Here is a 27,720-nt window from a genome sequence, read left to right on the forward strand (position 1 = left end):
TCTTCAATAAGTAAACTGTTTGAGAGAATTATTCTTAACAGAATGATGTCACACATCAACGAAAATTCAATTTTTGCAAATGAACAGTTTGGATTTCGCCATGGGCATTCCACAACTCATCAATTGCTCAGAGTTACTAATATGATACGAGCTAACAAATCTGAAGGTTATTCCACTGGAGCTGCTCTTTTAGACATAGAAAAAGCATTCGACAGTGTTTGGCATAAAGGTTTGATTGCGAAATTGCAAACTTTTAATTTTCCAATTTTCCTAATCAAAATTTTAAAAAATTATCTTACTGATCGAACTCTGCAGGTTGTCTATCAGAATTCTAAATCTGATAGATTTCCTGTCAGAGCAGGTGTACCTCAAGGTTCAGTCTTGGGTCCAGTCCTGTACAACATATTCACTTCAGATCTTCCTGATTTGCCTCCAGGATGCACAAAGTCATTGTTCTGCGATGACACAAGCATTTCCGTAAAAGGAAAAAGTCTTCGTGTCATATGCAGTCGATTGCAGAAAAGTTTAGATATTTTTTCTTCCTACTTGCAAAAGTGGAAAATCTCTCCCAATGCTTCTAAAACTCAAATGATAATTTTTCCGCATAAGCCTAGGGCTTCTTTCCTCAAGCCAAACAATAATCACGTTGTCAAGATGAATGGGGTTATTTTAAGTTGGTCCGACAAGGTTAAGTACTTGGGACTAATTTATGATAAAAAACTTATTTTCAAAGAGCACATTGAGAGTATTCAAGCCAAGTGCATCAAATATACGAGATGTTTATATCCTCTCATTAACAGGAATTCTAAACTTTGTTTAAAGAACAAACTTTTGATTTACAAACAAATTTTTAGACCAGCAATGCTTTATGCTGTACCGATCTGGTCAAGTTGCTGTTCAACAAGGAAGAAAACGCTTCAAAGGATTCAGAATAAAATTCTGAAAATGATTTTGAAGCGTCCTCCTTGGTTTGGTACACTCGAATTACATAGACTTACTGGTGTTGAACCATTAGAAGCTATGTCAAATAAAATTATTAACAATTTTCGACAAAAATCGTTGCAATCCTCAATTGCTACGATAAGCTCTCTTTATAGCCAATAAGTTAGCAATTAAGTTAGTTGTAAGTTTACTTCCCCTTTTTCTGACAAGTAGGTTTAAATCCCTACGAATGATAAGTCCTAATTGCGAAAGCAAACAAATCCTAACAATTAAAATTACAAATTTCTAACAGTGTTGAGAAGTCACCATTTGTGATTGGACACACATACTCATTATTTACTAATATTTATCATAAATACTTAAGCTACTAACAAATCCCCCCTTTAATAAAAAAAAAAAAATAGCCTCTAAAATTAGAACCTCCCCCCCTCCGACCCCTATGAGCTAATTCGAAACGCTCAAGGGTACCCTCTCTCCTTTTTCCAAAAAAACGGCGTCTGATATAGCTGACAAAAATCAGAATATCTGTAGAAGTTTTTTAATAAGCCAATGTATATTTTGGCAGATATCCCTTTTCTTGAAAAAAAAAACGGGTCCACGTGGACATTATCGCTACCTCCTCTTCCGCTTCCGTGGACAAGCGTGATCATTTGCGTACCCCCCATGAGGTATCTACGTGGAAAATAAATGTATATCTTTCTCAATTGTTTGTTAAGAGACTACAGAAAGAAAAAAACAAAAATGTAACAGAAGTTATTAGTTTGTTACGGGAAAAACCTTACAGGCTCTGTTTTCAATTTGGTTCCGTTAGGTGTTAAAATAACAGAAATGATTCTAACAAAATGAGATAGTATATAGAACAATATAATAACAAACATTGTTAGAAACAACAGGTTTTGATAAAAACGAAAAATTAGTAAGACTTGTTTCTGAACTACTTCATTTCACGTTTTGTTACTATAACTCATTCAGATTTAATTTTGTTATCAAAATTATATGGGAAAATACAAAATTGTATCAAAATATGTTATTTGTATCTCACGTTGATAGAATTTTGTAATTTTTTAGTTATGCTTTTCTCATCTGGTACCTTCTCGAGCTATAGCTTTAATTTATACAGAAGTTATAAAATGTCGAAAAGGAAGAAAATGTAGAAAATTACTGAGTAAACTTTACTGGTATATTTTACTTTTTTTCTAATTGAGAAAAATGGATGAAAAAATAATACGCAAAGCAATCCTTAAGTCATTTTTCCATAAACACTGTAAAACCAGAAAGTTATAGGGTATCAGACTACTTCGGCAGGTTTTCTACAAGGTTCTTATGCAAAACCTGCCGAAGATAACCGCTACCAAAGACATAGTCCGATACCCGAGCTGCGAATTGTTTTCAACAAATTGGAGAACATTTTCAACATAGTATTCAGAGTGAAGGAAAATTGCAAATAAATGTCTGGTGAAACAATTCGCCAAAGGATAAAAAAGACATTTGGAAACTAAAAAACATTGGTAAAATTTTTAGAATGGCTTTTTATTTTGTTCTCTTAGTAAAGGTAAAGCCAAAGCGAAGCTATTTAAGTGCACAGGACAAGTGCGGGGCAAGCACTGCGATCCTATTAGCAATAAAAGTCTGTCCCGAACCGAGACTCGAACCTGCCGGCATCGTACCTCGAGACCAGCTGGGAGGTCTCTACTAACACCTGAAAAACACCGACTATAACGTTTGCGGTAAAAAATGAACTTTCTTTGTAAGCAAAGCAAAGCCTTGGTGCTACATTCCGAATCAGGACTTGACCTTCTGTTTATTTATACACAGACTTCGCAGCCGACTGTTTAGTGTACAGGACAATTGCGGGGCAAGCGCTACGATCCTACTAACACTAACAGTCTCTCCCGAGACTGGCTTGTTGGGCAGCATCGTACCTCGAGACCATCTGGTAGATGAACCTTCTTTGCATGGTGATGATAAAATAAAAAGTGAGACAGATAATTGAGTTTGACAAATTTCGCATTAAAAGTTACTATATTAGCTTATTTGCAAGAAACTTTCTACGCTCTAGCGGGCTTCCGGCAGTTAAACGGAACATTCGCAATGGCGGACGAAAACATGCGTGTAGGCATGTTTTAAGCTCTTTCTTCGTTTTATTCATTATTTCCTCTTTAGTTTTCGCGACAAAATTGTTGGAGTAAATCTCACGCTCCAAGCTTGTCCAGAAGTTTTGGATGGGACGCGGCTGGGGGACATTGGGCGGATTCGCCGACTTTGGTACCACATCGATATTCAACTCCTCCAACGATCGCGTCGAGTAGTGGGCCAACACCAGAAATGAATTTTACCTTGGAGCTCAATTCCTGGGGGAAGTAGAATACGATGTGCCCTGCCACTCGTTGCCATCCAGGGTGAGATAGATCTCGTCGTCCATCGCCGGGTAAATCGACTAGACCATCTTATTCAACCGCTGCCGCTGCGTCATTGTCTGCGGCTCCGAGTGTGTCGGTATTGTCGCTCCTTGATACGTATGTCCTGTCCATGTTCGTCAGGTACTCCTGGCAAAGCGCACGCAGCACTGTTGTCACTCGCTCTTCCTCTTCAGTATCCTTTGGAGCTTTTTGTCGCTCAGGGTCGTTGGCCGTCCGTAACCGGGTTTTCTTTCAATGCTCTGAATGTTGTCCAATAGGGCCAAGATGTTGTAAATGCCGGAACGGGCGTATCCGGCGTCCACAAAATGCCGCACGATGTTCGTTTTTGACGCAGCGGAGTACTGTTCTTTGAACGCGCACACTTATGAACGGAGTAGCTTCACTGTTTTCGCCATCACGGTTAGAGTTCGACTGGTAGAGCTGTCAAATTTCCGCTAACTTATGGGTTACTATGATTGATGCTGCATGGGTAGTTTCGTCAGTGCGTGTGAAGGTAAACCCATGAAAAATCGGTATTTTTCATCCATTTCCTTACGTTAAAATGCTATTGTTAGGTTAAGTTCATTTGTAAATTTTCAAATCAAAAGATGAGGGGTTTTTACGCGCACTTTAAGGAGAGTATCAAATGGGGTTTTCCCCGCTCTACTTCAATAAGACCTAAAAAGTGACGAATAAATCGATATAAATATGAATTAGGCGTGTAGTATTCTCGAAGTATACTGCATACAATCCATCCGACAATATATTTTTCTCAACGAATGAATCTCAGACTAATGTACATAAAACATAACTTGAACTTATATGCTTACTTTTATGGCGACAGATTTTAAAGATCCTATACGAATCCAGAAAACGCCTACATTAACTCGGTCTTAAGCTGCTCTTTCCTTTTTTTCATCAACATGATAATATCAGTGTATTTGTAATCATGTGTGGCGACACCCAATTGTCTAGCTTGCCACCGAGTATTAATAGCAGCATGTACTATTTAAGATCCTGAGCGCTCGCCGCTCGGCCTCCTTTCACATCCACGATTTGTGTCCGTAGAGCACCACCGGAAGCATCAGCGTCCTGTAAAGCGCAAATTTAGTATTTTATCTGTAGACTGCGGGACCTTAACTGGCTACGTATTGCGAAAAAGACCCTGTTTGCTTCGGCAATCCACATCGTTATCACACGTTACGTGTGTACCAAGATAGACAAATTCATCAACCACTTCGAAAGTATCACCATCCCAGCATCAACACCCACAGAACAACCACGCTGTCTGCCAACCACCATGTACTTCATTTTGGCAGTGTTTATGGTGATTCCAGCTCTAGCAGTGTCCTTTCTGAGAGCCATAAAGACGTTTAACACAGCTCTACGATCGTCGTTCACTGCACACCCGCCTTTCATATAGCAGTTCGTGAGTCCGTCCCGTTGCTTTAACGCTTGATGTGAAATCGTCGAGAGTCGCACGTATCAGCGTAATCAGTTTTGCTGGAAAGCCATATTCAAAGATTATCTGCCACAACTTGTTTCGTTTCCCTGCATCGTACGCCGCCTTGAAAACTATAAATAGTCCACTGTAGATAGTTTCGCTCGAAAACCGCAATTGGTATTCACCAATGAAGGCTTTCATCAACGGATTCAGTCGATAAAACCGGATACGAAAAAGAATTTTATATGCTGAATTCAGGAGGGTTATTGCTCGATAGTTGCTACGGTCGAGTCTGTGTCCCTTCTTGGAGATAGGGTAAGCTTCGATCAAGTAAAGAGCATAGTGAACTTGAATTCACCTCCCGAAAGAGCAACCATCGTTGAACAATAACGTGAACAGAAGTAGGCCCAGGTTACTTCCTTGTGGTTCTCCTAAAAGGAAGCCTGTATCGAAAAGGTGTGTATCTTAATTTCTATCGGGTAAGGCCAAAATGACATTACTCCAAAGCACTCTCAAACAAGGTTGCCAAACAGCATATGAACTTTAGAGCAGAATCAAAATGAGATCTTTTCCGCGAGCAGGGTTCAGATTTAGCATTCAGACAGTCAAACCTAGAATCCGGTTAAAAGTTCTTGCGCGATCCTTGCAAGACGTGTTAAAAACGGTGTTAAAAACGATTTTAGCACGAAACGTTAAATCAAAGAAGTCTTATTGAAACCTCGTTCCTTTTGCCAATATCTACGTCAAAATTGCCCCGCGAAGCTTAAAAAACACAATTTACACCGAACTTCCAATCGATACCCGCTGGAATCCTGATGAATAATTATCTTCAATCAAATTATGACTTTTATGGCGGAGGGTGGGGTATCTACCACACAAGTCTGCCGGCAGAGCTTTTTGAGACTGTTAAATAAATTCCATGCGCATCGCCACCGCTTTGACCTTGGCCGTTCCATGGAAGAAAACAAAAACTGACATGCATCGTAATGAGGCTTTTATGTGTTGTTTGAATACCACAAAGAAGATATTTATTTGCTCTCCTTTCATTGCGCCTAGCCAAAGTTCCATAAATCGTGGGTATCATTTTTATGCGGACGGTAGCAAACCAGCATTTAAAAATCCTTTCGTTCCGGCTAAGAGGATTTCTTGTTGGTTGACTTTCGCGAACATCCCTCCCCCGGAGGGAGGGAGAGTAGTTAGGATGGCTCGGTTTATTTGGCAAATCCACTGGGGTAGATGGTTGTGAACCACACTAACTTCGCATCAAAGAGACCAAAATGGCAGAACGAACGGAAGAAGACAAGGTTCTTCGAAAAGGGAAAGAAAAGAAAAAAACGACGCCTAAACTCGTGCTATATGAGTGTATGTTGTAATGCATGCATGTGGGGAGGGATTTTTTTTTTGTTACTCGACCTGCTGCCATTCCTCCAACCCCCCGGCGGAAGCACAACAAACGCCGGGCGGGAAATGAATGTGTGACAACTGAATGTGATCATCTTTTTCTTTCTCTCCTTTCACCCGACACAGGCAAAGGCAAGCGGGCGGCGGCGATAGCGTCTTGTTCTTTTGTGGAGGCCATTTGGGGAGCGATTTGAAAACGGCATCAAGAAGAAAACAAAAATCAGTTCATCAGTTACAACGTTCGGAAGAAGCTTGCGAGCGATTTTCAGTTCCAGTTATATCAACAAGCAGTAACATCCAGCACGCATACGTCAGAGGCAAGTGTCGGTAGGTAAGCTGGCCACCAGATCATCGGCATCTTTTGTGCTAATTACTTTGCCACGAGCCGATTCGAGTGAACCATTTTTGTAGACCATCCGTTGAACGCATTCAACTCCACGCAGGCCACAGTTTGGCTGGAGCTGCCAAAGCGCGCGAGTGATCGTCAACAATTGTACATACTGGCCGGATCGACCAAATGGAGGAGCTCACTTCGATGAAACGGCAGACCGATCATTCGACGACTAGTTTCTACCCGAACAGCAGTACAAATATCAGCGGTCATTAATAGCCGATCATAAATCATATAAACTGAGCGAATTTATTGGCCACGACTTGCAGGAAACGTTTCCGTACAAAGTAAGAAACCACTTCTTGGTTTCGGAGAAGAAGGAGGAGGAGGAGGTGAAGCAGAAGAGAAACGGCACGAGAGTGCCGTACCTCGTGCGTGTGCCGGAAAAAGGGGAGATGCGCCTCCTGATGCGACAACGGAAGTTTCTGCTCGGGTTGTTTCTGGCCGGCATTGTTCTGGTGGTGCTTTTCCTCAAAGGTACCGACCTGGGCGGACGATGCCTGAACGGTGCCTACTACGGACGGTTGTCTTCGGGAGGCGGTGGCAGCGGGGAGATGGTACGCGCCGAAGACGAGGAAGGACATAGCAAAAGTTACCACTATCATCGCAACATGCCGCTGATATTCATCGGCGGTGTGCCGCGCTCCGGAACTACCCTCATGCGGGCCATGCTGGACGCCCACCCGGAAGTGAGGTAAGTGTGTTCTGTACCGTATTATTTGTGTGTATTTATATGTAGAGTAAAGAGCAGTGGGGAAGTTTTCTTATCAGCACTTTACCGCTAGACTCGGGTGAGAATTTCGTTCAATTCCATAACCCAACGGGAATCAGTTTTGTTTGTTGAGAATTGGTATTTTTGTTTTGTCGGCGCTTTATAACAACCTCTCAGAGCGTTGCTATAAGTACCGCAACTGCTACAGTGTTTACCAATTAGAAGCTCATACTTCAAAAGAGATTATAAAATCATTTGGGTGGGATGTGATATGTTGTTGTTGTTGTTGTTGCCTGCTCAGATTTGCCTGTGCTTTCGCGAAATTACCCAGGCTGTTAACGTGTTTCCAATTTCGAAAACACCTCTCCCATTATAAACCGTTGTTACCTTTTATCAGTAAATCTAGCCGGTTCAGCTTATTTTGTTTTGTGCATGATTATATCAGGTAGAACACTTGCTGCCAATTGTGCTTTCATCACTGCTTGCCAGTGAAAAAAATCAGTGACGGTCGTTAAAAATATCGAACAATTGTATTGTACTAATTCGCTGCAACCCGATTCTGGCTTGTTTGCAACGCAGTGCTTTAAGCGATAAACCTTTTGTCCTACTAATTGGCGGATGAAACCCAGTGCCGTTTTTTGCTGTTCAACACCGGCAAATTGGATCTTTTTTCGATATGTCAGACTAATGATCTTGTTGATGTTAAGCATGTATTAGCGTCAAAATGAAGTATCTGTCCCTATAGCAGTTGGGCATGACATAAAGCAGCTTCTGTAGAATACAGTGGTTGGAGGAGCAATTGGAAACTTAAATCGTGTTTTTCCGTTATTTTTATCGAATTATTGCAATATGTGCAACTTTTTTTCTACACTAGATTTTTACATTCTCTACATATTCTCTCTTCCCATTTTATTGTTTCTTGGTTTCTCAATTGCAAACTAGTCAAAAAATTAACTAGAATTAATTGGAAAAGTAGCGACTAACCAATCACGAGCCTACTTTCTGTTTGCGATGTTCATTTTAGCCCCATGTTCTAAGAAGCTCCTTTTTTTGCAAGGTAAACAGTGGAACTGGTATGATGGGGCTCTCAGCCACGCAACAAAATAATACGTTGTATCATGTTGCGGCTTGGAAGAAAGACAACCAAATTTTCTCGTGTCAGATGGAAGCAGATACTAAGAGCGCAACACTCTCAGCTTCGTAAAAGTTTTTTTTTCTGTTCCTAATTTTTTTTTAAGTCGTCCAATATTTTTCCTTCTGTTCGTTTTTGTCATTCTTGAAATTTTAGATATTTTCTCTTTTTTCATATCATTCCCCGTTTAGGTAGAACCGTTGGTTCCCCTCTCTCTATTTTATCTATTCTTATTTGCTACTATTTAAGTTATTGTACTTGTTGTATTATCTCAAATTTCCCTTTTTCTGTTTCTTTTCCATTTTCACTCTTGTTGCTTTTTATCTCTGTTTCTTTTTTTTTCACATTATACTCAACTATTCTTTTGCGACTGTATATTTTTCTCTTTCGATATTATCTTTTCTCCTTCTGTTTCTGTTTTAATTTATTCTACTTTATGAAATCTTTCCCCCTCTTTATTTCTTTTGTTTTTCTGATCTCGCTGTTTAGTCCCTCCTCTCTCGGATTATTTTTTTCTACCTATTCATGTTCTCCCTTTTTTTTATGTCAGTTTTTTTCTTCCTCATTTTCTTTACCTTTTTCTCCCATCTTCATTTTTTCTTTAATTTTTTTGACTAACGTTTTCTCTTTTTTCTATTCAAACCTTTTACTTTCTATTTCCTTTTTCTTCTCTATCTATTTTTGCCATTCTACTTTTTGTATCTTCACTTTTTCTCTCCCTTGAACGTTTGTTCTCTTTCAGATCAATTTTTTCCCTTTTTTTCTAATCTTTCACTCTGCTGTTTTGAGCCGTGCGCTATTTCTTTTCTCCTATTTTGTTGATTCTTTTGTCATATATTATTCTCCAAATTTTTAGCAGTTTTGTCTTTCTTTAGAATTTTAATTCCTTATTTAATTTTTTTCTCATCGCTCCTTATTGGCTTTTCGTAATGTTTAATAACGCTCTCAGTATTCATATACACTAAGGTCGCTTTTTACGCTGTTTTTACGCGGATCCCGGAATTTACGCGGTTTTTTTTACGCGGCACTTATCCCCCGCGTAAAAAGCGACTTTAGTGTACTTAATGTTCATGTAACTCGATTTCTATATTTTTATTTCACTCGCTTGTTAATTCATTGTGTTGTCAATTCATGTCCTTCCCGATATTTTTTTCCATATTCGTTTCTGCCGTTCTTCTTGACATGTTCGTAATACTTGACATCTGGACATTTTACACTACTTTTTTGGTCTTCCCTAAAATTTCTCCACTGTATTTTCCTTTCGAAACTTTTCCTATTTGTTTATTTGTTTATCCTAACAGTTTTTTTTCTTTCTGTTTTTTTCTCTGATACCTTTTCTTTTCTTTTTTCCCTTTTTCTATGATTTACATTCTCTGTTTTCGATTTTGTTTTATTCTATCTTATTTTTACGTTTTTTTCTGTATTAGTTTTTTCCCTAATTTCTTCACATTTATTTGATTGGTGGTCTTTTCCTCTTTATTTTTTTGTTTCCAATTGTTTAGTATCCAGCATTATTTTTTTCTGACTCTCTCATCTCCATTTCATATGTTTACCTAGACTTATTCTCTAGACTTCTTCCTTAGACTTCTTATATTTTTTTCAGTTATTTCTGTTTATTTTTTAGTATTTCTACTGCTGCTCTTCTTGTGTTTTGTTTGGTTAATTTTTACCCATAATTCTTTTTTTTTGTCATACATACAATTTCAAAGTTGTTGTTTTTACAATGTGATTTTTTCTAACCTTTTTGTGTACCTTGATTCTCTGTATACTCTTTCTTAGTTTTCTATCTAATTTCTTCTTTATTTTTTTCGTTATATTTCTGTCTCTCAGTTTTCTATTTATTTCTTTATTTCTTATTTATTGTTTTTTTTTGCCCAGCGTTTTAATTCTTTCAACATTTTAATGTGCACTTTTTTCTCTTTCCTTTTCAACATTTTTTTTTGTTATTTTTTTTCGTTCTGTATTTTTTTCTCAATTAGTTTTTTCTTTTTTTTTAGTTTTTTCTTCTTGAAAACTTTCAATTTTTTACATTTTTGCTATTTTTCTTAATTGAGCTAGCACTGTTACGAGCCTTCTCTATATTTTACCTTTCCCGATTGGTTTATATTTTTTTTTATTTCACTTGTGTTGTTTTTATTTTTATTTTTTATGTCAATTTTTTATTGTTCTTTACCTGTTCCATATTTGCGCTCTTGTAGTTTTTTATTTCTGTCTGTTTTGTTGTCCTTTCCTACTTTTCAGTATCCCTATTTTATTTTTCTGCCGCTTTTCCCAATTAACGCTATTTTTCTATTTATTTATTCATTGCCCCAGTCTTCCCTATCCGACTGTGATAATTTTTTGTTTGAATTCTCATTTTTCTCCTTTTTAATGCTTCCAGTCATATTTTTAAACTTTTATCCTTTGACTCTATTCGTTTCTGTTTTGTTATCTTCTTTTTCTGTTTTAACTTATTTCATTTTTTTTTTTTCTTTTCATTTTTCCCCCTTCTTTTTCCTAGCTTTCTTTTCGACTGTCGAATATCTTTATCTCCTTTTCATTTACATTTTTTTCCTGATCTCCTTATTAATTCCCCTCTTTCGGTTTAGTTTTCTCCCTCCATTTATTTTTCTCATATTTTTTCTTATTTTGGTATTTTTTTTCCACATTTTTTCACCCTAAATATTCTGTCTTCTTTTTTTCTCATCATTATTTTCACTCTTCATCGTTCTCTCTGTTAACTTTTTTTATGTTTTTTTTTTTCAATTTTCAATCTCAAATTTTTACAATCTTATTTTGAGTTTTTTGACATTTTAATTTTTTTTTTTAATCAATCGTTTTATTCTTGATTTCCTTTCTATTTCTTTGAACCCTTTGTATTGTTATTCAGATCGATTCTTCCTTTTTCAACCTTTCGCTCTCCCGGTTTTTGATTTTTTTGTTTGTTTTGTTTTGTTTTTTCTCTCTTAATTCCATTCATATTTATACAAATCTTTAATCTCCCAGATGGTGAGTTTGAGTCTCGGCTCGTTAGAGACTGTTTGTGTCAGTAGGATCCTAGCGCTAGCCCCGCAATTGTCCTGTACACTGACCAGTTAGCTGCGAAGTCTGTGTATAGCAAACAGAGGTCGAGTTCCAAATCGGAATGAAGCACCAAGGCTTTCCTTTTTTCTCCCAATTTTTCAACCATTTTTTGTTCACCTCAAATTATTTAGATCCTTTTTTCTTTTTTGCACACTTTATTCTTCTCATTGATTTTGCTTTTCTTTTTCCATTTTGCTTCATAACTGTAATCTTCCTGTAACTTTCTTAATATTTTGATTTCCTTTTAGTTTTCTTTTTGATTTTTTCACTGTTTTTTTGTCAATTTATTTCTCGCGAATTTTCCCCTATTCGTTTCTGCCATTCTTGACATTTCGGATGTTTTTACTTCTTTTTTTTCTCCTATTTTTCTAATTTATGTCCCCTCTAAATTTTCTCAAAATGTTTTTCGCTCGAAGTTCTACTTATTTTGATTTGTTTCTTTATTTATTTACGTCAATTGTTATTTTTTCCCTCCGTTTTTCCATTGTCTATAATTTTCTCTCCATTTTCGCCGTCGTTATATTCTTCTTATATTTACTCTCGTCATTTTCAATGTGTCTGTTTTTTTCTTTTCTATTTTTTTTACACTTGTTTGTTTGATTTAACCATTTTGCCACTCCTTAATTTTTTTCTTTTTGATTTTTTTCCTTTCATTTCATTAGTATTCCTACAATATTTTCTTGCCTATTTTATTCTAAGCGGTCAAATTAAAGACTGCATGACATGGTTGAGATAAAACCAAACAATTAGAATTTACAAGACCATGAAAAAAAAATTTTTTTAAGTAGTAGTTGAAAAATTGTTAGAAGAACTAGATACCAAAAGATAGCGAATTCAGAAATAATTGAAATTTAAACTCACAGATTGATTGCGTAATTTTTAAATTTTGCTGCTGTTAGAGGAATTTTTTCAGTCCATAATTTTAACAAAATGTAAGCCGGAAACAAAATAGTTCTGATTAAAATGAGTAATTTTTTGCGAAGAGTTATCTCTTTAGTTGCTGTATAAAAAAACTAACACTGGATTCAGTCCCCATAACAGAAAAGCACTCTCACAATCATTTTTTTGCTTTTTTTTAATTTATTTGGAATCCAGTTTTTTTCAGTTTTTTTTTCAGCCTTTTTCCAGTTAAATCGAAAATTTCATTGGCAACTCTGCTCATTAGTTAGTATCTTTGTTAGTATTTGTTTACTCACTTCACTTTTTTCTCTTCTTTTTTTTTAACCACCTGTTGTTTATTTATTCACTCTATTTACTCTCGTGATTTCTTTCTTATTGCTGTTTTTCTACTCTTTCTTATTCCTTCCTATTTTTTGTATTGAAAATTTTGAATTGTTCCCTCCTTATTTTCATTTCCTCTATTTTTCTATTTAATTCTTACTTCTCCTGATTTCTTAGTAGATTCACTAAAATTTTCTTGTGTCGCTTTTTATTTTCTTATAATTTGCATTTTTAATTTACTTTCGATGTTTTGATTTTCTGGAGGAGAAGAAATTTCAACAGGGATTTTTGCTATCTCTATTGTTTTGAATCTTGCTGTTCTCGTATTTTTTCCTTAACTTTTCATACTTTCTAGATTTTCTGGCAATTCATCTCCTTTCTCTTCATGCTCACTTATATTTTTGTTTTTTTCTTGTTTCAAATATATCTCATTAGGCTTTTTAAGCTTTTGTTTTTAATTTCCTTTGTTTTTTTTTTTTTTTGTTTATAAGGTTTGGATAACTACGACCGCTGTTTTGATCTTTTGTGGTTGCCTTGTTTTCCTTCCTCTTCCAGTCTGTAGATTTTCTCTCCCTAATTTTCTTACTGATTTTTTTTCCTATTGATAGTATCGCCACATTTTCCTTTTCTTCATTCGTTGTATAGTTTTTTTCTCGCTCTTGAAATGTTCATCATTTTTGACATCTAGATATTCCCTATATTTTTTTACTTTTCGTTTCTCCTATATTTGCTAATCTTATTTCCTATATTTGCAATTCTTTTATTCGTCGTTTGTTACCACAAGTGTTTTTGCTCTCTATGTTTTACCTTTTCCCATTTGTTTCTTTTTTATGTATTTTCCTAGTTATTTATCCACTCGTTTTGTTTTTTTTTTCGACTTTCTCTCTTTCCTTTCTATTTTTTTCAATTCATTCACTCTTGTTATTTAGCTGTTTACTTCCTGTTTTTCTAATTCCTGTCTTTCTAATTTCAATCTTTCTCTGCTTTAACCAACGTTGATTTCGTTTTCTCTATTTTACCGTGTCTTATTCGTTGCCTGTTTCTCAATTGCACTTGTTTTTTTTTTCTCTGTTTCCTTAATTATTTGTTCTATTTTTTTATTTTTTTTATTTTTTATCTCTTCCCATTTTTTTGTCTTTTCTCTTTTTTTCTTTGTGTCATAATTTTCTATGATTGATATTTCAAGTCTCCTTACTCGTTCTCTTTTTATGTTTTCTTACTATTTTTTAGTACTCTAGAGTTTGTTTGTACTTTTTCATCGTAACTTCTTCTTTGTTATCTTGTGTTTCTCTCTCTTTCTATTATTTCATGTCTGTGTTTTAGTTTTTTTATTGCTTTCCGCTTTTTTTCAGTTTTTCTCCTAGCAGGCTTTCATTTTTATTTCTTTCCCTACTTATTTTTGTTTTAATTTCTTGTACTACTTCTGAGTGCTTCAAATTTTATTCTTTCCATTTTTTCTCACTTTTTTAGTTTAATTTTTTTCTCGAATATCTTTGTTTTCTAATCATTTTCTCGTTGTTCTTCTGATCTCACTGAATTTATGTTTCTATAATTATTATATTCCTTCTCTATCAGTTTACTTCTTCCTCATTTTTAGTTGCCCTTCATATTTTACCTTCTTTTTTTCTCTCATTATTTTTTTTCCCTTATCGCTATTCAATTTTTTTTTCTCACAATGTTGTTCTCTTACCAACCTGACGTTAAATTGTCTAATTTTCTCACATAAATTTCTGACACTTGTTTCTGTTTTGTTTTAGACTTTGGTCTTTATTTATTTTATTTCTAACATTCCAGTTTTTATTTTTTTTTATTCTCCTCATTCTAATTTTTGTCTTCCCACTTTTTTAGCTTGTTATTTTTCTCTACCCTTATTTTGAGCCCTCTTTTTGCTTTCCAAGATTGATTTTTCTTTTATTTTTTCCTTATCTACTGCTTTTTTTTGTTGTAGACTTTTTATATATTTCTTTTTTTTTTGTTTTCCTTCTTTTTCACTTAATTTCACATTTTTAATTTTTTTTCTCATATTTTGTTCATCTCAATAGTTCTAATTTTTGCTAGTCTATTATATTTATATTTTTCTCATATAACTCCTACTACCCCCTTTTTGTTATCTCTTTGATTTTTTACTTTCCTTTTCTGACCCATTCCCATTTCTGACATTCCCTAGTTTTTATTTGTTACTTTCCTTTTTGCTAATTTCTATCTTCCTTATATTTTTTCTCAATGTTCTCTCTCTCGCTTTCTAAATTTTATTTTTTTTACATTTGTTTTTTAGGGTATTGAACGTCTTAGGGAGTGTTTTTTCTCGGCAGGTTTTTGGATAAGAATGTTGCAGAAAAACTGACGAAGAAAACCACTGCCGAAAACATGCTATACCCTATTATATAACTTTTCGTCCGTTTTATTTTTTTAATGTGATTTGCCTTTGTTGTTTTCCCTTTTTCTCATTTTGGCCATTTTCAACGTTATCCAGTATCCATGCCATTTTATACTTTCCTAATTGTTTGAAATCCTTGACATTGACAATATTTTGAATATTAATATTAACTATTAATTTTTGTAACAATTTTTTTATATTTCAATAACCATTTTCGATATTTTTACCAATGTTGATATTTTTCTTATATTTTCTTCTCTCATTTTTTTCTCCAGTTTTTCTGTTAGTATTTTTGTTCTTTTTCGAAATTCTTCATTCTCAATTGTGTTTGTTTTCTATTAGTAATACTGCTAGATTTGTTTAAACTTTCGATAGTAAGCTACTGGGAAGTAGAATATAAATAAATCTATATTTATTCCAAAATAAAATGTTCAACCTTTAAGTTGCTCGTGACGATGGTACAATCCTATATTTTTCAGTTTAAAATTCAACACAACAGCGCACGTACCAGGAAACATCTACCTTTGTTCAAATATTGAATGAATGAGTTAAAACCGATTAACCAATCTGCAATGGCCGTTTGAGCATAAACAGAGCAGACAATAAACCAGAAACTTTTAATATTGCGAAAAAAAAGGTGATTAAATGCGTTCGAAGCCAAATCGATCGGGTGGATTAAAAAAAAAAAAAAGTCACACGACACACCCGCTCAGCTGCATACTAATGGGAACAGAAGCAAAAAAAAGTGACACACCATAAATTAAAGTTTTCGCTGTCCATTTTTTCTGGCGGCACCAAGCGAAAAAAAATCGAAATTCTACCCATATGTTGGGGCAGCAAAAACCGGAAGTGAAGACCAGGCAGGGAAAAGTCTAAACTGAATGTCACGTGGTGTCGTTTTTTTTTAGACGGGTTGAGGATGGGAGCTGGGTGTGGTGTACATGATGATTGTTAATCACACTCATCCATCACCACATGTACACAAAATTTTGCAACCAAATCAAGCCGTTAGTTTAAATTACGTCCTGGAGAGAGATAGAGAGGAGAGGGAAATGTTGTTTACCACAAATTGGCAAACGGACTGCACACATGTTTTGGTGGCATACGAAACATAACCTAATTAGATGGGTCTGTTTACACTTTTAACCGTCGCCGTCGTCGTCGTCGTCCGGCAGGCTGTTCCAATAAAGTTCAGGGCTGGTAGCAGCAAGTCAACCTAAAAACACAATAGCAAATATTTATTACCTCTTATTCGTGGAAGGCCGCTCTGGCGCGACAGCCGTCCTGCCGGCAGGCAGGCTGATAAATAATGCAAGAAAATGGGAAAATTCCCCCGCTGCTCATTCACTTAAAACGGCTTTAAAAGTCATTTTTCTTCGCTGCGGCTGCTCTGTGACGATTGTGCACTTGGCATGCTGGAGCACCCCAGCACCGCATTTGTTATTACCAGATGCTAATTCTAATTCTCCTTTTAATGGCTCTCACTATACGACTCCCGCTTATCGCACAACCCGCTGTGGTGGTGTGGCCTTCGTCGTCATTGTCGCTCGCCCCGCTGCTGTGCAATTTGTGTTTCGCAACGTGTCATAAAATGCAGATGTGGCCAGGAGACACGCGTCATTCCCCGCATTCTGCAGCTCCGGTCGCACTGGATGAAGTCGGAAAAGGAATCGGTCCGCCTGGTGGAGGCCGGCATCACCAAGGAGGTGCTCAACGGTGCCATTGCCCAGTTTTGTCTGGAGATCATCGCCAAACACGGCGACCCGGCCCCGCGGTTATGCAACAAAGATCCGCTCACGCTCAAGATGGGCACGTACGTTATTGAGCTGTTTCCGCAGGTTGAACAATCATCGCGAAATGTATTATTACAAGCCTAAATTAACGTTTTATTATTGTACTATTTGCAGGCAAAGTTCCTATTTATGGCCCGGGACGGGCGAGCGACGGTGCATTCTATCATCTCGCGAAAGGTTACCATCACCGGTTTCGATTTGACCAACTACCGCCAGTGTATGACCAAGTGGAACCAGGCGATACAGACCATGCACGAGCAGTGCAAGGAAATCGGTAAGGATCGCTGTATGATCGTGTACTACGAGCAGCTTGTGCTGCATCCCGAAGAGTGGATGCGAAAGATCCTCCACTATCTGGACATTCCCTGGAACAGTTCGGTGCTGCACCACGAGGAGTACATCAACAAGGAGAATGGCGTTGCACTGTCCAAGTGAGTGAGATCATCAGTCTCATTTGAGTTGAGGTGCTAATTTTTGACAATTTTAGGGTGGAACGATCGTCCGATCAGGTGATCAAACCGGTTAACTTGGAAGCACTGTCCAAGTGGGTCGGCCACATACCGGACGACGTAGTACGCGATATGGCCGACATTGCACCGATGCTGTCGGTGCTGGGGTACGATCCGTACGCGAACCCACCCGACTACGGCAAGCCGGATTCGTACGTGCAGGAGAATACTTACAAGGTAAGAGTAAAGTTATAAAATGCATTTCAACTAGAAGTAATGCTCCTGGTCACGGTGGAAGCAACGACGATTAAAAAAGTGTACCAGCGTTGATTTGATTTCAATTGTTTCATTCTTTTGCAACACTGAAGCGTCAAAAAAGCTGAAAATTCTATATGAGAGCCTTTTCAAGTGCCAAGATCCAGAATAAATAAAGTTGTATCTTATGATAAATCAAAAGACAGCTTCGAAAATGATTCCTTCAAATTCGACAGGACACAAAGAAAAAAATATTGAAGTGTGCTGTTAGCATGCCATGAAAAATCGAGTTTTGCTGCCTGTCACATTCTGACTCAGAAAAAATGGTAAATTCCGATGAAACTTAATCTCACACAATAAAAGAAAGTGTGCAAAGAAAGACCAACAAACTTTGCGTGTAAATTAATCGACCGCAGTTCTCCAGGCCATTGCACCCAGAATTTGAAAACTATAATCAATTTCAGAAACATGACATTGATAATCTGAACAAGCAGTACATATAACGTGGCTGATGAAGAATAAACAAGAGGTTTTTGAAAACATAACTGCTGGTCGTAAGTTAACATTATTAGAAGTAGTTTTTACCGCTTTTGGCTATATCAAAAAAGGAAAATTAAAATACCTATAATTAAATAATAGAGGACTTTATTACTTGACACTATAATTAGACACAGATCTATGGATGCTATATTCAATAAAACTAATAGGACTGTTATGGCATCGCGAAAAATCGTAAAGATTGGAGTTCAATCTAACACTTCAACCAATAAAAATAGAAATAGTTACCCAAGTGAAACGAAATCAGATTTATCATCTAGGAACACTCAGAGAAGAATAAATCGAGATCAAAATTTGTCCTCAAAACCACATAAGGATTGCCTGATTGGCGAATATTAAATAGTAATGGCACTAGGCGTTGTTTCACACGGGGACTGCTGAAGAAGGATTTGCACATCAATCAGTGACAAAGACGTGCGTGCGGATAAATTGTGGAAAATTGGAGAGTGTAGTAAATAAAAAGTGAGAAAAGGCTGAGAAATCGTGAGCCAAAAGGAAATGTAGTGTTTTGGGACTTTTTCTGGGAAAATGAAAGCGAATAAGAAAGACTCCATTCTGGTAAAGCAGAAGAATAAAAGTGAGGTCATGGCGAACATAAAAGAAAATCCTCCGGCACCGAAGAAAAAAAAAAGAACAACAAAATTAACGCGAAAGTTTGCTCCTCATCGAGTTTACAAATGTCGAATACGTCAACAAGTTTTCATTGGGTTCAAAGCTGAGTGATGCCCCGCTGTACAAAAATCACACAATCAATATGAAGCAAATTGGAAGGAAATTAACAAAGAAAGGACGGAATATATTCGGCATACATTCCAAAACAGGTAGCCACCATAAAGCTCCCACTAGAGGAGGACAAAAAGCCTTGAAGAAGGCCAGGCTAAAGGTCAGCTGGTCGGTATTGCCTCTGGATATCTTCTAGCAGCCTAATGGCTGCTTCAGGTGCTATGAGAGCGGGCATTGCGGGTCGAAGTATGACATTGCCATCGTTCCGGACCCGTACCGCATTTCACTCGAGCACGACAAAGCAGACAAGTCTGGTAAGGCGGTCATATGGACGACAGGTAGGTTCCTGTTGCAGGAGTCTCTACTATCTACCTCGAACGAGGGGTACAGACTATGCGCTAGTGCCAACACGAATCTATGGGGTGACAAAAAACGACAGTCCTTCCTGCCTCCTGTTCGAAAATGCGCTTGAAGGCACACCTGAAAGTGTTACGAAACGTGCGGCTTTTCACATGCGGAACACGCACGCTTTAGCCAAGTTGCGTCTTTCCTCCAATAGTTCTAATCTAAACAGCAAGCAACGACTTTCATAACAGGGTAGGTGGCGTGGATTTGCCCACCTGAGGTGGCGCAAAGCGAAGCGGACGAATCTGCGTTGAACAGCCTCAACGCGGTTCTTCCCATCCTGATTATAGGGTTCCCAAACCACAGATGCATATTCCAGTAACGGCCGAACAATTGCACAGTATAATACTTTCAGGCAGTAAATGTTTTTGAACTTCTTGGCAAAGCGAAACAGGAATCCTAGCTGCGACGAGGCTTTCGAAACGATGTATGCAACATGATCTTTGAAGTTCAGTTTGGTATCGAGCAGAATTCCCAGGTCTTTCACTGTTGATTCGCGCTTTAACTGGTACACCTGCCAAAGCGTAGTTGAAATTGATGTTGAAGCTTCTGCGACTAAACGAAATGACCGAGCATTTGGATACGTTCAACGACATCCGGTTAATTTGATACCAGTCAGCGAAGGCTTCCAACTGCTGTTGCAAGAACAACGCGTCCTTTGGCTGTTTTATCGTGTAATATAACTTCAAGTCATCGGCGTAAGAGAGTTTAGAGCACTTGAGGGTAAGGATGACATCGTTCATGTACAGCAAGAATAGAAATGGTCCAAGATGACTTCCCTGAGGAACACCGGACCAAACGGGAAAAGGTGAGGAAATGTGGTCACCGATTTTGACGGACATATTTCTTCCGGTTAGATACGATTCGAGCCATACAAGCAAATTAACATTCATGCCAAGTTTGTCAAATTTGGCTATGGCAATCTGATGATTCATTTTATCAAACGCCGCAGATAAATCGGACTACTACGGACTCCACAAGACGTTGAGATCTGGCAAACTTCGTTCCCCGTACCAAGTACACTATGTACAAGACGCTCATAAGACCGGTAGTCCAGAGTAGCCAGAAATTCGCTAAAGCTGCAATGGTACAATGGTCGGGACATGTTGTAAGTATGCCGGACAACAATCTTGTAAAAATGGACCGAGCGCGTTGGCGTAAAATTGTGACGCGGGTGAAATCCTGAGGGATGTTTCACGAGAAAAGTTAGTGTAAGAATTGCGTTGAATTTTTCATTGACAGTAAACTCACGAGCACTGAGGTGTTGAAACTCACTTCAACTGCTTCAAATGAAAATATGTGGTCATTCTGATTCTTGGTTTGAGTTTCTACGAAGCTGGGAATTTTTCGAATTATGCCTTATATTCCATTTTCTTACGGAGCAGTACAGCTTGGAGTTTCGCCAGGCCACCTCCCTGGGAATGAGTGACGCTGGATAAATGCTTCTTCGTCATTGCGGATTGCAAACTACAGATGACACGGAATGATTCTTTTTTTTAATTGTCATCTCTAGCAGCGCTTCCCACCAATTCTGACACTTCTGCAGCAAGATAATACATTGCAGCCGCCAGATTGGCAGGTACAACAGCACCAACGTGCCCAGCTTCCATTATTATGCAACAGACAATGAATTCGACCTACCGCGAATAAAAGTTCAGCACGAGATTGCCACGACCAGAAAAAGTAATTTTCAAAAACAAAACTGCTATCTACATAATAAAAAGAACTTTTGGATTGTCTTAAATACCTACGCACACTGGGGCAGCCCCATACAAAAGCTCAGACAAAACCTAAAATATTTTTTTCCGGAATTTGGTTCGAAATCGATATTTTGCAGAAACTAGAATGCCTACAGACCAAGAATCAAGCATAGGTTGTAAAGAATTCGCATGTTTTAGTACATCGTGAGGTAGGAGAAGTTGGGGTTTAACATTTGATAAAACCAAAAAAAAATATTTCGATCATCTTTACCAACCTACGAAATGCAGGAGCTCCCAAATAATAATGATATTATGCATGAAATCTCTTCAATATGAGTTAAATTAGAGGAAAAAAACATAGTTAGCTGAGTATATCCTACTATACCACGAATGAGCACAACGTTTCACACAGATAAAAAAAACCCAATTTTTCACTAATTTCAAACATTTGAAAAAGTGATTTACCAGCGAGTACTCTCTCTATATTCTTCTCAAATTCGAAGATGCCAGTCTCAACTATTCAAAAAACCCAAGTTTAGCTGCCGCTTCAAGAGTTATTTGATTTTTGGTACAGCATGTTTTTAGGTATAAATCATGCGTTTCACGGCAGCTTTCTATTCTACATTTTCTACATTTTAACAAATTCTACTTCTTTTCTACATTTTAACAAATTCGTGAAGCGCACAGCCAAAAGTCCAGCAGAATTGAAACCATGTAAGATGTATTGAACGGTATGTTGGTTATATCTGACCCCTTTTTTGTCCAGTTTGAAAACAAACTTCGATTCAACTGATACCCGCTAAACAAAAAAAGCGGTCGTGAAACTCCTTTACGTTGAAAATGATATGGAAGACAATGAATAAATGTTTCTGTAATCTATTCAAATTCAATCATTTTTGTTATATATCATGAATCATGATCTATATTTGATATACTTATTGCACTTTGACTGGATATTTTCAATGTGCTCCTTGAAAGTAAGATTCTTATCATAAATTAGCCCTAAGTATTTAACTTGATCAGACCAATTTGAGACCACACTGTTCATCTTAATAACGTGATTATTGGTGGGTTTGAGAAATGAAACTCTCGGCTTATGAGGAAAAATAATTAACTGTGTTCTAGAAGCATTAAAGGAAATCTTCCATTTCTGCAAGTATGAAGAAAATATATCTAAGCTTTTTTGTAGCCGACTGCATATAACACGAAGGCTTTTTCCTTTTGCGGAAATGCTTGTATCGTCACAAAACAGAGATTTCTCACAACCTGGTGGTAAATCAGGAAGATCAGAAGTAAAAATGTTATATAAGATTGGGCCCAAGATACTCACCTGAGGCACACCAGCTCTAACAGGCAATCTATTAGATTTACCATTTAGATAGTTAACCTGAAGAGTGCGGTCAGTAAAATAACTTTGTATCATTTTTGTGAGGTAAAGCGGACAACTGAAATTTGACATTTTAGCTATTAAACCTTTATGCCAAACACTGTCGAATGCCTTTTCTATATCTAGAAGAGCAGCTCCAGTCGTATAGCCTTCAGATTTATTAGTTCGAATCATATTTGTTGCTCTAAGTAACTGATGAGTATTGGAATGCCCATGGCGAAAACCAAACTGCTCATTTGCAAAAATTGAGTTCTCATTAATATGTGTTATCATTCTATTAAGAATTTTTCTTTCAAAAAGTTTGCTAATAGAGGAAAGTAAACTAATTGGTCAATAACTTGATGCCTCAGCTGGATTCATTTCGGGTTTTAAAACTGGATTGACTTTGGCATTTTTCCATTTCGTAGGAAAATGTGCTAGTGCAAAGCATCTGTTAAAAACCTAAATTAATCCAACTAGCGGTCAGACCCAGCCTCTCTCATTCAAACTTTTATTTGTTTCAATAGATTCACATGAACGCTTCAATCCAATAAATGTATATTCACTCTTAAGGTCCTAGAATATTGATAATGTAATCTATACATATAAAAATGCAGTCCGGTCTGTCTGTCTGTCTGTCTGATCCATATAGGCTCGAAAACCACCGAACCGATCGACGTTAAAATTTGTGTGTAGGGGTTTTTGGTGCCGATAAAGGTTCCTATGATAGTTTGAAACCCCTCCCTCTTCTGGAAACGAGGGGTCCAATACAAATGAAACATAAATTTCTGCACAACTCAAGAACAAACCAAGCAAATGAAACCGAGTTTGGCATGTGGATGCTTGAAGGGGTAACGAATATGTCCATAATGGTTCGACGCCCCTCCCTTTTCTGGAAGGGGAGGGTTCCATACAAATGAAACACAAATTTCTACATTTTATAATGTGCATGTGTATGCGTGTGAAATAAGTGACTTAAACCTTTTTATGCACGACCCAAACAATTAAACGATCCTAACAACTGATCTAAGAACACAAAATTGCTTAGACTTGAACTTAAGTAGCAAAAAGAATTTCACTTTGAAAATTGAGCGAACTAGATCAAACAGTAATCCAAGCATGTTGTAGGGGTAAACAGGGTAAGACCGCCCACCGTAGTTTTACTACCAAGTTATAAAATAATTGAAAAATTTCTTTAACGTGTCTATTACAGTATAATTACATAACATTTTGCACGTTTTTCCGTTTTGATAGTGCGCGAACGGTCGCAGAAATAATCAAAAACAACCTTTCAGCTGGCAACCAGTCAATGCGCTATTGTTTTGCGGCAACGGGACTTGAGGTTTTTCAGTCTAAAAATCTATTGTTTTGTTCGTGAGTATACGTTTAATCGCTTGCCTGAATCTATCTTTTTTCGAAAATATCGAAGACCGTGAGTAATCTTGTAATTTTGACTACTTTTTCGGTCAAATATGAAAATGTTCCACTGGGGGTAAAGTCGCCCACTATACAAGGGGTAAAACCGCCACGTATACAACTGCTTGTTGTTCTACTTTAAGACCCAAATGCCTCGACACTACAAAGGGAATATTTACAGGATCAGTAAAGCAACTTCAAGCCACATGAGACATCGATGTTAATCGACCATTTTCGATTTGGTTGAAGCTTTTCTAGACTTATTTTTGGAAAAAGTAAACCTGTGTGAAAATGGTGTTAATGAACAAAAATAATTTTCAGAGCCAGGACGGTTTGTTTGATTGGTATGACGTCTCCGGCAGAATTGAAAATAGTAGTTTTCTACTTCCGAAAAAAGTACACACTCTAAAAAAATTTAAAGAAAAGATATAAAATAGAATTGAAAATATTTTTTTTTCAAATTTAAAAAAAAAACATGTTTTTTGCCTGTAAAATCTTCAGAAGGTGAGCTTAAATTTTATGGTTGTTGGATCATGGAGAAATAGAAATATTAATAGCTCAAATTTTGTGAAGAAATTTTTTTGGACGGTTTGCTTGGTGTATAGAGTCGTTGGTAATTTTGTTCTTCAAAAAAAAAGAGCATAAAAAAATTGAAAATATGAATAAAAGAAATAATAATTATAAATATTTTTCTATACATAATAAGTCTTCAAAAAAATCATACAGACAGGTTTAATGAGTTTTAATTTTCAGCCTAAAGATAGGTATATTATGAATTCAATAACTCTATTTAAAAAGAAAAAAAAATACCATCTACAACTTTGTCAGAGACACTATACCGATAAAATCAACCGTTTCGGCTCTAAAAATATTGTTTATCCTCAAAAATGGTGGGCGATCTTACCCCGCTGGTGGGCGGGCTTACCCCGCATAAAAAAGATCTGCACATTTTCAATGAATTTTTAAAATTAAAAAAAAAGCTGGAAAATAAAAATATTTCAGCTCTTTTTTTTTAAATGCGGGTATTGAATAGAAGAACCTCTTAGCGAAGAAAAAATGAAATGGCAGCCGCAACTTTTTTCTCTATAAACAGAATTGCTTAAGGGGGCGGTCTTACCCCGCTTACCCCTACATGAATGTACTACGAATCCTGCCAAAAAAATCGGATGAAAATGCCAAACCTTCTGTGCTACGGAGGCGACAAGCGCAACAACTAGATGGCGCGGCTTAGGTGATAGAATGAGGGAATTCGAAAAGCCGATGGACTGCGGTGCACATTGGTTGTAGTTATACGACAACAAGCATATCGTTCAAAGTACAGAAATACTTTACCAAAGGTGACCAGAAAGAGTCTATAGCCAGTAGAGTTAGGCAGGCATGATCCAAATAAATTGCTTCATTGCTCACAAACACGCTCTAGAGACAATGTGGAATTTCTTACCCTGCAAATGTACAGTTCTACATTTATTCCAAGCAATTGAGAAGAGACACTAAAAATCGCAAAAAATATTGTTTTTCACTAAATGTGCATGTGATCGAGAATCAAGTGGTATTTTGCTATGACCAGAAAATTAACAGACTTGTCGGGTGTCATTATCATGACAACACCAAGTGCGCTTCTTAGCGCCCCGAGATCATTTATTTGAAGTAATTAATGTTACCACTTGCCAAAACATGGCGGACAGAAAAAGGTAGAAAAATGTTTTGCTTGTTTCTAAATCTGTCGCCTACGAGGCTCCTCTCCCAGTAAGAGTTCGCTTATGAAACTACTATACTATAAAAAATGTTTCATAAACTAGAATAATTTGTTCTCCATCTAACGCAATGTTAATGAACAAAATCCGTTCGGTGGTAACTAATTTACAAGCTTTTGAAATCTTGCACTTTGCCGATTTACTTCCTTCTCGATTTGTCTCATTTTTTGCTATCGATTGCAGCGTGCTACGCAAACAATTATCTAGTACATACTAAAGGTAAAAAATAAAGGTTAAAAGTAGTTTAATTTTAAGAGACTAGCTGACCTGGCAAACTTCATCCCGCCTATTTTAGTGTTTAATTTAATAACTTTAAACATTTCATTGATTCCTGGCGATTTGTTTATATCGTTTGAAATGATTGGTTTTATCGGAATGACAACATCCTCGGCTTTTGGCTTTTGTACATCACCTCTATTCCGGAAATATATTGGGTGCATTTCAGTTATTTTCGTTGTTTTCCAGAAACTGAAAGTGGTCATCTTCGAATTCAAAATGGTGTCCAGGGTCAATGCTTGGCTTCTTTACATCATTTCGATTACGGACATATAGGACATTGCCATTTACAATTCAAAATGATGTCTAAGGTCAATTTTTAGCTTCTTGCATCATTCTGGTTTCGGTGATACTGGATTTAAAAATGGCATTTGGAGACAATTTCTGGCCCCTGAGCGTCATTCTAGCTTGAGGAACACCCATATTGGGTGTTATTTGGTCATTTTCGGCTGTTTTCCAGAAACCGCAAGTCACCATCTTTGAACTCACAATGGTGTCTGAGGTCGATCCTAGCTCCTGTGTATTATTTTGGTTCCGGAAATACTCATATTGTATGGAAATCGGCCATTTTTGGCTGTTTTCCAGAAACCAGAAGTGGACATCTTACAATTCATAATGGTGTCAGAGGTCAATTGTTTAGCTCCTTGCATCATTCTGGTTCCGGAGATACTCATATTGGGTGGTATTTGGTCACTTCAGGCTGTTTTTCAGAAACCTAAAGTCGTCATCTTGGACTTCAAAATGGCATGTGAAATTGATTTCTGACCTCCAGGTGTCATTCTGGCTCCGACAACATTATATTGAATGGTATTTGGTCATTCTCGGCTGTTTGCCAGCCACCGGAAGTCGCCATCTTTGAATTCAAAATAGTGTTTGTGGTCGATTTTAAGATTCTGTGCTGTGTAATTCAGGTTGCGGAGCTACTCATATTGGATGGAAATCGGCCATTTTACAATTACAATTCAAAATGTTGTCTGAGGTCGATTTGTGGCTTCAGTGCATCATAACAGTTCCGGAAATACCCATATTGGGTGGTATATAGTCATTTGCTGCTGTTTTTCAAAAACCGGAAGTTGCCATTTTGGATTTCAAAATGGTATTTGGAGACATGCCAGAAAAAGGGAGGGTTGTCGAGCCATTATGGATAGATTTGTTATCCCTAAAAACATCCACCTGCCAAATTTGGTTCCATTTACTTGGTTAGTTCTCGCGATGTACAGAAATTAGTGTTTCATTTGTATGGAACCCCTCCCTTTCAGAAAAAAGGGTGTCAAACCAATATGGAGATATTTGATACTCCTCAAAACATACACATGCCAAATTTGGTTCCATTTGCTTGTTTAAGGCCAAGATTCACACACGGCGTGACAACGCACAGTGGGACCAAACTGAAAAAAGACGGACAAAAGTCTTTTTCGACGTTTTAGCATATAGGTGTTCTCGGAGAAGTTTTCTAATATGCGATTTTAAATATTTTAAGATATTTGTTGAAAATGTTATTAAGGGGGTATTCAGTCAAAATAAAAGCAACAACATCTAGTTGCAAGATATCAAGTTTAGGTCTTCGGCAAAGTTATAGAACTATAAAATTTATGAATTTTTATCGAAGACACTAAGTGTCTATATTGTAAAACCATTGAGCTATAGTTAAATTTCTGTCAACACCCCCTTAAAATCAAATTATTGAGTTTCTTGAGTTTGAATCGCATTTAATCGAGTTGACATATTCTACAAAGTTGTTGATGTCATCAAGATACACAACTTTTCGTAAGACTTCAGTATCGTATATCGAATTGTTTGCTCAGAAAATTAATTTTGAGTCAAAACCATACTCATTTTTCAATTATATCTCAATGAGTAGCACTTTGTGGCAGTTAAAATTAGCATAATTTAATCAGTCGTTGTATATACTAGAAGTGTACGAAAAATCATGGCCGGGTAAG

At 37.0% G+C, this 27,720-nt stretch overlaps 1 protein-coding gene across 4 annotated transcripts in view; it reads left to right on the forward strand.

Moving 5' to 3' along the window:
- LOC129717871 (protein-tyrosine sulfotransferase) overlaps positions 1 to 27,720 on the forward strand; it is a 73,307-nt gene that overhangs the window by 34,857 nt on the left and 10,730 nt on the right. For 2 of the 4 annotated variants that reach the window (XM_055668107.1, XM_055668106.1), the window contains 4 exons: positions 6,313 to 7,271; positions 16,680 to 16,920; positions 16,990 to 17,306; positions 17,363 to 17,561. In XM_055668107.1, the coding sequence (XP_055524082.1) occupies positions 6,973 to 7,271; positions 16,680 to 16,920; positions 16,990 to 17,306; positions 17,363 to 17,561 (1,056 nt within the window). In that variant the 5' untranslated portion in view covers positions 6,313 to 6,972. The remainder of the gene's footprint in view (positions 1 to 6,312; positions 7,272 to 16,679; positions 16,921 to 16,989; positions 17,307 to 17,362; positions 17,562 to 27,720) is intronic. The other 2 variants (XM_055668110.1, XM_055668108.1) reach the window with 2 other exon arrangements.

Source organism: Wyeomyia smithii, chromosome 1 (assembly GCF_029784165.1).
Source record: "Wyeomyia smithii strain HCP4-BCI-WySm-NY-G18 chromosome 1, ASM2978416v1, whole genome shotgun sequence".
In the NCBI taxonomy this organism is placed as follows: Eukaryota; Metazoa; Arthropoda; class Insecta; order Diptera; family Culicidae; genus Wyeomyia; species Wyeomyia smithii.